Source organism: Xiphias gladius, chromosome 19, assembly GCF_016859285.1.
Source record: "Xiphias gladius isolate SHS-SW01 ecotype Sanya breed wild chromosome 19, ASM1685928v1, whole genome shotgun sequence".
Taxonomy (NCBI): Eukaryota; Metazoa; Chordata; class Actinopteri; order Istiophoriformes; family Xiphiidae; genus Xiphias; species Xiphias gladius.
Window position 1 is genome coordinate 19,594,394 of NC_053418.1, and position 10,673 is coordinate 19,605,066.

Consider the following 10,673-nt stretch of genomic DNA (forward strand, 5'->3'; position numbering starts at 1 on the left):
AAAGAGTGGAATGTGAAGACTAAAAAAAACCATTATTTTACTATCCAATTTTGTACTTTTTTGTCATGAAACTTGACTGTCCTTTAAGACACATTGTGTGTTGATTCATAACTACATACATTATGACTGAAATGTTCGACTCTTGGACATTTAATAGATTTGTATGTACTTCATATGGTGACCTAATAAGGATTTGTAACCATGTGTAAAGGTTATCTTGACTACTAATTAGGAACCCAAACTGTGTAAGGTGATCTGGTATATATACTGAAGTGGAAGATTGCCTGTGCAGCCTTAGGAAGCTACATGGGAATAAAATATGACTGGGAATTAATGCTGCACCCATACTTGTTGTATTTTTAAAGAACAGTCTTACGTAATACCACTGTTTAGATAGTCTTTTTCATTTTGAACACTATAATAGCCTTTCCACTACACAACAATTAGATGTGCTGTGACTAACCTGCTTAAGTGGACAAATGGATATTCAGAGATGAGTGTGTACACACATTCTGTCTCTGTTGCAGCCCTGAGCCATGAGTCTCCTCTTCATTCCCTGCCTCAGAGGTCACTATTTAGTTTGAAAACCAATCTTGCTGGGTGGATATTTTAAGACCAGTTGAAATGTATTTTTAATCCTGCAAAGTGTTTCTTTTCCTAATCATGGTCAGTAATTCAAGTGGAAAACGGCAAACTGATAACGTTCAAGCACAGACAGCAACACACACGTACCTGTTGGTTCATGCTCACCAATGCTTTATGGGATCAGTCCCTGCTGACTCACAGCTGTTGCTTGAATACTGCCTTTCATTTTAAGAACAACATTTACCCTGACAAAGCCCAGCAATTACTGTTGAACACGGAGATGCAGGTGTAGCAATGTGTAGTGATAACAGGATATTTGTGGGCATAAACATTTAAAGAGAGCTCATGAATAACACAAAGTTGATATCAAACAGGTGCTGCTGCTGATACTCACTTGGAGAGGATCTGAGTGGTTTGACAGTTGTAGTGTTAGACTGTAAAATGTCCTTGTATATAAGTACTCCCAAATGAGAAACAAAATGTGGGAACTATATTAATTTCAGGTGTTTTATTACAATTTTATCTGGAGTGATAATCCAAATCACTTTGCCTCAGTGCTCTAATAATGATTTAAACCTTAGTAGGTAATGTTTGAAGAAGTGGTTTCTATTGTTATTACCTGTATCTGTGTGATTAACAATCTGGACGGTTCTCTGAGCCAAATCTATTATTCTGTCCACTTTAAACGACCGCAGGTCCTCCTCATCCAGAGCGATGTCTCCCAGAAAGGCAGCTGAAATAGACAAACAGAGACGGTGCATGTCAGATGACATGTAAGGCAATTCCACTGTATGGAGCATCAGCTTGCAGCACCCTGTAGCCTCAAGCTTTTCCTGCTGCTCAGACTGAGTTGGCTGCATGGAGGCCCAGTCAAATCACTTGAGGAAAAGCTTAGAGTGTGTAACACACCCATATAAAAATATATACTTCATTCTTCTCTTTATTCTGTTCTGTTTATCCTTTGATTGCAGTGAAATAGAAATGGAATTGCGAAACAGCAGTATTCTGTATGGATTACGGGAGGGCCGCTTTGTCTCGACTCCAAATTACAGGATACAAATGTAAGCAACATATTGGCTCATGAAAGCTCATGCACTGAAGAGAGTATGAACTCAGAAACCTTACTGTTGACATGATTAATTGAGGCAAGTTCAGTCCAGATGTTACCAAACAACAAAACTCACACTGTGTGCTTTAGTGCCAATGGATAGCTAATGAGAGCTATCAGATATGATATAGTGAGACACTGACACTGCCTCGATGGAGTAATATGGGGCACCTTGAACGAGTAATAGCTCTTTAATGAGGCCAAGGAGAGGGAAAAATAACCAAACACACCCACTTTATGAGGAATGTGCTTTATGGGATTCCTTACTAAATGCCCTATTTCTTCGGAGGATAAGCTGGGAGTCCTCTCCGCAGAGACAGGGCGCTCAGTTTTACAGGCTTTTAACACCAGCACGTTTCCAGAATTTATTGCCTGTGTTGTGTGCAGGAGTTGGGGGGGGAGGGGGGGGGTTGGGGTTGATGAGGAGATTGGAAGAGGCAGAGAGGGAGAGGTAGGAAAGTGGTGGCACTGCGACCCATGTCCGAACAATAGATAACAACAAGACAGGAAGGGAGGAGAGGAAGAAGGCATATCCCCTCTGCCCACACCACAACTCTGAATAGGGAAGGCACATGTGGAGCAGAAAGAAAATGACAGCCTTCTGGATGTGTGTTTGGAGGTTAGTGTGGTGGAGGGGGGACCAACCCTGAAGGATAAGAAGCCAGGAGAACCACTAAACTATAGAGTTAATGGGAGGGATTTACAGTGGTTTTGTTTGTTGAAAGTTCAGCTCTGTAAATCTTCAATGTGCCACCCCCAATACAAGCTACTCTTACTGTGACAAAACCAAGAAAATTGATTTTAATTTTGAGGCAGCTCATGGATTTTTGTTTTAGCAAACACACACAAAAAAACATAGAAAGGATAAGTCTTTTATCTCCTACACTTGATTAAAAGTTTGATAGATGTCTAAGAGAAGAGAGAAAGGGATGAAAAGCACAATAGAAACAAAGATAAAAAAAACACTTGGCTCACGTCCCTATTCACCAGAGGAGTTATTATTGAAACAATGTGGAGTTGGATTTGGTGGATGCAGGCCAGCCTCCACCCTGCAGGTCGTAGAGGGCACACAGCTGAATGACTGTGTTAGGGCTTAGAGGCTAATGACGGTAATAAGGAAAGGTGTAGATCTCTGCTGGCAAGACCGGGCCTGCACAGAGGACAGGTCTAAATTCCAGAGGTCAAAGGGATCCTCTAATTTGTGCCTGAAAAAACACTAATTCACTCCAACCAAAACCGTGAGACAGATGTCATGCAGTATAGGACGGATAAGCTGGCTACAGAAGGACTTTTTTGTTTCTTTTATCGTCACATTTTTTATCCCCAGAACTGGCTGAGCACTAAAAAGAACAGACATTACTCAAACAATTAATTCCAAGTTGCTGTCATATAAAACCATATTCAAAGCAAGTCTCTGAAACTCTTTTTCACTCCATATTGACAGAAAATTAAAACACAATTGTAGTGTCAATTTGCACCATATAAGCAGTGTTATGTGCAGGCCCTGACTAAATAACGAAGTGCAGGCTCTCTCCCACCCCCATGAGGTTCACAGAGTGCTGCGCTCTCTGCCCATGGCTGAGTCCCAATCATCCACCACTGTGCTGGAGACAGGCCGGTTAATCCGCAGTGTCATTGTTCTCAGACAGCAGTGGAGATTGAAGTGAGCAAATGCACAGCCCGGCGGCATTAGGACTCATTTCCCCCGGGCGCAGCAGTTGTCCTGGAGATGCTGTTGCAGGTTTATGGAAAGACTCGCAGGGATTGTGAATTAATCCCCTTGTCTCCTGGCTTTAATTATCCACAGACACACGTATTTAGGAATCTTTTGTACACAACTCTGGACTGGTATTGAGGACAGGCTATGAAGAAAGGTGATAAACTCATCTAGATACAGAGTGCTGTAATGATATAATGTACCAACACAGAGAGATGGGTGTGTTGTACTGTAGATTAAAGCCCAGTGAACGTGGCAGATGGCAAGTGATCACCATAGAGTACAGTGCTGCATCTCTCCAAATATTATTCATTACCCAAATGACAAAAGCTGCAGTGATAACACTAATATCTATGCAGAACAGTTAAGTAACAGTAGTGGAAGTTTTACTTGCTGTCCTAGCTCACACATCGCTTTTTAGTCAGAAAAAGAAATAGTCAGAAAAGTAGGCATTTCACTTTGAGTGAAAATGTATGTGTGTATGTGTGACTAAACTGAATATAAGAGAGAGACGTTGGATGAAACGTTGGAATGAATAATTTTGACGTGTGATAAATTCCAACCTCTCCCCCCCATTTAATTTTTTTTTAGTTAATCTAAACCATCATAATCCTTCTCATCTCAGACTGCCCCCCATCAATCAGTATATCCAGTCAGATTACACATGAAATCTCAATCAAATTAATCCCATTGATTCGTGTAATGCCCTAGCCTTGACCTCTGCAGTGTCAAATACTCCAGGACGATTCCCACAAATCTCCTTCCGTGAATACCAGACCAGGACATCTGCCACTGAAACATGCACAAACATCAATACTAAGCCTATATAGACACTAACACCGGCCTATATGGAGCAGGCCAGCTCTACTCTGAGGTCACGGTTTACACCTCATTGTGCTTATAGAGACATTTAGAGAGTCCTTCCCCATAGAAGACCTAATGATGAGGGATGAGAAAGCCTGGCCAACATGTAAGCCTGGAATGCATCACAATACCTCGGCACCGCCTTTCACAGCCCGTGTTTGGTAACAAACGCAGCATTTGAATAGCAATAGAGGCCAATAGTGTATTGCGTTAAGGTGATTACTATCTGATGACAGTGTAAGTATCACTTTTCAGGTCTCATTCTGTACCAGCCCTTTCTGCCAAATGCTGGCCAATGTAGCCATTCTCCCTTCAGACACTGTGTGTGTAAAACTGCAGCGAAAAAAAGTCGCTAAGTAGCAAAGTCGGTGCAACATTAATATTGAGACAAACTGTTTCTAAGAAGAAAAAAACGCATAATCATAACGAAGGAATGATGAATTCTATTATGCAGGCCTGTTGTCATGTAAATATGGCACCTTTCTCCTCTTTAAAAACAACACCAGCTGTTTCTTCAGCAAACGCGTACCTTGACATTTCCTAACACTGCATTTTGAGCCCTAGGCGGAAGAGAAAAAAAGTCAGCTTATCTGCAGACTGCTCATTTGGAAAAAAAGGTAACTAAGGTATAATTAGAAGCAACGTTCTGGCGAAGTCTCAAGCTGCAGCCTGAGATTTCAGTAATTATTTTCCAATAAAAGCCTGAAGTCTCATCAGCCACAGCAGATCAAGAACGAGTTACTGTCACCACACTACAGCTTCAATCTTATTGACAAGATGTGAGTGGCTTCAGCTGCAAAGGGCACACAGCAAGAGACTGCCTCCCCTTTAACATTTCACACTCCATCAAGCCCATTAGCAGATTGGATTTCCCAGCTCATTCCTGCCGCTGATTACTGATATATCCTACTGCCAGTCGAACCCCCTCTAATGTCTCGTCAGCTCGCTAGCCATTTGTCTTTTTTTATGTCAACGATACAAAGTATTGGAGCTCCTTACATATATGAATAATTCATTGCCACACTGCAGGGATTTTGACCTTTGACAAAACTTATTTTGACCATCCACACTTCATATTTTTGGTTTAGACAACAGACTAAAACATACTCACACAGTCTGGCGTGAGGTAAGAGCAGGTTTTTTTAGAACAGATGTCCAAAGCAAAGTTTAAATGGGTTTGTGGAACTAAATCTGGAAGATATCTCAAACCCTTAACAATTTCCATAAATAATAGCTATCTGCAGCTGACAAAAACACCTTATGTAATTACTACAAGTGCAGGGAACAGAAAAACAGTTCTTCCAGATGAACATCAATGTAGCATTGATTAATTATTTAGAAAAAATACACTGTAAATAATGAAAAAGTGACTGTTAAGCTGCTCATTACTGTAGGCTAATTGGGCATCCTTTGAGCCATTCAAATGAGCTCTCTTCCAATGCATTTGCTGTTACTTAGGCCCCCTTATTCAGACTTAGTATTAATGTAATGCAAGATTAGTTATTACTAAGCTTTGATGACAAACATATTGTTCCAACTAATGCACTGAGATCGTGCTAATAGATCGGCTCCCTAATCACCAGAGCCCTGCAGAGAGAGAAGTTGCAGGGGTCCTGTAATAAAAAAAACAAAAAAAACAAAACAAAAAAAAAAACACCCAGTGTGGGCTTGGCTATGCAGCCTGCATTCCATGATAAAAGAAAAAGCATCTGCTTAAGTGTTGCTTGAAGGCCCAATCATGAAGTTCAACAGGCCCATCACACTGCCAGAGCAGGACTGAGGGATGGAGCTGCTTAACAAGTTGGCATTTTCAGAGACTCTAATGAACGAAACACAAAGATATAAATAAAACCAAACTTTACAGTTTTGTGAAAGGCGTCAATTCACAGAAAAACCTGGTCACATAATTCCACTAGTCTGGGTCAACTTAATGTTAAAAATTCATGTTGATGCTTTTTAACAGATGATTGTTTTGGATCTTTACATCATATTATATTCACAGCGGCTTTTCTTAAAAACTGGACTTATGAGAAAATAAAAGCTCTAAAACATTGTTCATCCAAAAGAATCCAGCTAATGTATTTTAAATGGACCAAATCAAGGTCAAGGACCGACATTGAGCTACAAGAGGAATTACATACGTTTCTGTTGAAAGCAACAAGATCTTCAGAGGCAGGAAGCGGCCTGGGGATAACCTACCGAGCCCCCTCGTGAATGGCCTGCACTCACCTCACCTCGGCTGGTGTGGCACAGAGTGACTGACCTGCCCTCCACCTTGCAGCCGTGCTTTCCCTTGGCACGAGGTGAATGACCTACAGTCTGTGTGAAGTGCCTGAGCCAGTCAGAGGAGAGAGCTGGGGGCCCAGGGAGACGAGAAAACCACTTGCATAAGAGAGGACAAGAGAAGAAGAGTGTGTTCAGGTTGCCCTGTCTGCAGCTTAGGCCACAGGAGCACAGGAGCTCAAACGCAAGAGGATGTATCCAAAGCTCCAATATGCTCAGCGGACTGCACAGACAGACAATGCTGTCACAGGAGCCCAGAGTAGATTAAGATGTCTGTTTCATGAATTAATGCATATGAACACGTTGAACCAGTGGATTCTGTCATGATTATAATTTAAGCCGAGAAGACAATGAGCGTGACTGGTTCTCATCCATTTTTCATTTGGAAAATGAGTGGATCTAATCTTAGTGGGTTGTTAGAGTCTTAAATGACTTCCTGGGATGCTGCCAAGTTTGGAGTTCTGCAAACTATGGAATTTTCCACTGGTTAACTTCCTAAATAGATGGCATTACTTCAATGTTATTGAACTGCTCTCTCCAATCAATGCACATTTCTGTCATGTCTGGTGTAGCGATGAGTTATTTTATGCTTTGTAAATGTGAACATTTTTGAGGGTTTTTTTTTTAAACTGGGGAGGCGTGGCACAAAATGCTAGTGGCAAAAAATGAAGAACTCCCTAAATGAATTTTAAATACTCTGAGGAAATTGAATGAAATGGTCACCACTTGGTAAATTAGCCAACTGATTAGCAAGGACAAATTAGCTCAGTATGACAACAACATTCTCAAGTCCTCTTGTGTTTCACAAACACCTGAATGGGAGTCATTATGTTCGCCTTCAAGAGAACATCAGAAAAAACAATTTCACAAAAGTATCCCCTAATCAATTTGTAAAAATGTAAAAAAAAAAAATAATAAAAAACTTTACTGATAGCCTTACAGAGGTCACAGAGCTCCTCTACTGCATCAGAAACTTCACACAACTGTAAACATTTTCCTGAGCGGAAGCTGCATGACACGAAAGTGCAGACCTCAGGGCCACAGAAAGTGATGAAATATGGACTCAGTGCAGAGATGTGATTGAAAAACGAGAAAAAAAGAGAAAATCAATAATTCGCGCAACATCAACTCTATACTAGGGTTTTCAAACGCTAGTATGGAGTGGACTATAGTGGAAAATTTTGTCTCTGGTGTATCAACTGAGTGAGGAGGAGTGAGGAGTAAAAGGGAGAGCTGAGAGATCTTGGACATTTTGCTGCTTAGTAGGAAGGAGAATAGCAGGTGGGTGTTGGAAGAGCTGGAGACCGGGAGGGTTAAGAGAGTGGGAGTTTGTAAAGTACTTGTGACCGTCTCCCAACCACCTGTCTGCAGACGCGCCCAGAGGAAACCATAAACAAAACTAGGCTCTATTCAAATGACACAATAATGATAACATCCTCACAGACAAGACAAACACCCAATCATGATTAGTGATTGTCAAGTGGGACGACCCCTGCTGAGATATTTCTGTTCAATGAATTCAATGATTTCTTGAAAAAAGCATAAGAATAATTTGAACACAGCATCGTCAACCCGTTGTCAGTTTACTGTTCAGTCTTAAGGACACGTCTGATCACGTCATGTCCAGTAAATCCGTACAAATGGTGCAAAACAATCTGGATGACCACTTGGATGACTCGCTGTAAACATAAAAACATATCCAGGAAGCAACATATTCACTGATTTGTACATGGGACATGGTTCATCCGCAGCCTGACCTTTGTCATGTTTATGTAAAACCACAACGCTCTTAAAAAACTTTTACATCTTTTTTTCTCTTTTTTTTTTTTTCTTTACGTCTCCCTTGAAACGTATTAATCTTCTCTGAGGAAAAGAAAAAAACGGATAGGCGGGCAGCTGAAAGCCGGAGGATTGAATTGTGTTTTATAATCGGCTGCCACATCAGAAATTGTCAATTGCCAAAACAGTTAGAACTTCCAAGACTTCAGAGGTCATTTCGACTGAAGCCGACTCTCTGTATCTGTAACCTGAATACTTTCACCAGATGGAAAACACAATCTGTTCAAACTCCCCCAAAGGGATTTGGCAAGACAGTGAGTTCACAGTAGAGAAAAAAAGATTACAATGACAAGTCTGATATGCTTTGGCAAAATAATGGGAAAATATGCAGGTCTCTCCACAGCAGGAAAGAAGCAGACATATTTATACTTGGAGCCATAAAACAACCGCCAACAGAATTATGTGTGCATAATTTCTAAGCTCCACTGTACTCTATCTCCCCTCCTCCACTTTGTTTTAATGGCTGTGTGAACAGCCCGTAGAAAAAAAAAGAAAAGAAAAAAAGAATGTTAGTGCAGTGACAAAAAACAACCAGAAAGGGAGCAGAAGTCTTAAAACCAAAGTGCAGAAATCCATTGTTTTCCCAGCAACTCAGACTTTTTAATAATACACGGCAGACAGCTCGCAGGAACTACATGATCGCGTTTTGAAGAATAAAAGTGCATTTGTCTCAAACAGCAGATTGTAACTTTTCAACAAGCACTTAAGACAAAACTTTTCATGTCTCGGAAATGTGTACAGAGACTCATCCTTTTTATTTTCAGTCGTGCAATCTTTGCAGCCACTCTGCGAGCTGGGTTATTCTAGGCGACTGAGTGTGCTCTTCAAATGTTTCAAACTGCAGAAACTATGTCAATCGGCACAAAACAAACGCACAATTTGTTCTCTCAAGCCTTTTAAAAACTACATCCACTACTGTCATCTCTCTAAAAGCGATTCCGGGGCTGATCTCTGCAAGCTCCACAAACAGATTCGTGGCATGTTTCTACCTCCACATAAATAAGGTAAATCACACAGCGCACTACCAAAAAAAAAAAAAAAAAAAAAAAAAAAAAGGGAGAAAATCTCACCAGCTTTACAGGGATCCTTGTAGTCGATCGCCTCTGATGTGGCAGTGGGCTCCACATAGTAGCCTGGATCAATCGCTTCCAAATCGATCGCCAATATCACACCGAGACAGGGCAGAAGAAACAAACATCTCGCCGTGAGATCCATGATTGTGGTGGGGGAAACGGCGAAAAGCGAGGGATAAAGGTAAAGGAAGAGAGAGGGACGAGAGAGGGACAGGGGGAAAGAGAGAGAGAGAAGAGTGAGTGAGAAAGAGAAAGAGAGAGAGAGAGAGAGAAAAAAATGGGAGGTTTTTGGGGGAAACGAGATCCCTCCGGAGGGCGGGTTTTAAATCCAGCCTTTCTCCGGTGTCTCCTTGGCTCAGGGGGAAGTGATTTCTCTCCGCCAGCCGGAGCTCCGGGCTAGTGCAAGTACTGCCCGAGAAACTTTGAAGATACGGCAGCGCCACAGGGTCGCTGAAAATGCCCTTTTACTCGGCGATGCCCGTGTGCATTTTTGTTGCTCCCTAGCCGGTCCATCAGGGGTCCTTGAGGAGCTTAGGAGGGACTATAGTTCGGTTCACTACATCTTATGTCTTCGCGAAGAATGAAAATTGAAGTGGTATTTTCTCCTTTGCTGTCACCACAGTCTTACTATCAGGCCTTAATTCAATATTAAATCGACCGAAGTAAAGATGCCATCATATTTAGCTCCCTGGGGCAGGAGCTTGATAAAAAAAACAAATTGGCCCGTGGCGTTCAGTTTTGACTCCCAGAGCCTGTTATTCACATAAGTGCGTCGAATTCAAAAGTTTAAGCCAAACTGTATTTACATGACAATTTTGGGTCTTATTATTTTCCGTATCTTTTTACACTTTAATTTAGGTTGTATACACCCAAACACCGACCTCAGCTTTCGTTTTTCCTCCTGTAACAAACGAGAGCGCACGAGACAGCCCGGCAGAAACGCGCATTTCTTACGAACCAACCGTTACTCTCACGTGCGCACCGGGCCCCGGCCACCACTCTCGCGCTACCGCGAGCGCACGCGCGTGCACGAAACGAACAAACGGAGGGTGCTTGACCTTTCCGGGAGAGGCTTCGCTCTCGCACAAGGAGTCACGAGCAAGTTGAAGTGGCCGCAGCGCCCCCCCTTGGCAAGTCGCGCAACATTACACGCACTGATTGTAAATCGGGAGTAAATAAACGCACGAGATAGGTGTGTATCACG

General features: G+C 41.9%; 1 protein-coding gene across 2 annotated transcripts in view; it reads right to left on the reverse strand.

The window, feature by feature from the left end:
- The window catches only part of bmp1a (bone morphogenetic protein 1a), a 31,297-nt gene extending 21,596 nt beyond the window's left edge, over positions 1 to 9,701 (reverse strand). Inside the window, exons 1-2 of one of the 2 annotated variants that reach the window (XM_040155880.1) lie at positions 9,467 to 9,701; positions 1,205 to 1,318 (exon numbers count right to left, since the gene is read on the reverse strand). In XM_040155880.1, the coding sequence (XP_040011814.1) occupies positions 1,205 to 1,318; positions 9,467 to 9,611 (259 nt within the window). In that variant the 5' untranslated portion in view covers positions 9,612 to 9,701. The remainder of the gene's footprint in view (positions 1 to 1,204; positions 1,319 to 9,466) is intronic. The other variant, XM_040155882.1, reaches the window with a different exon arrangement.
- Positions 9,702 to 10,673: the final 972 nt, after the last annotated feature.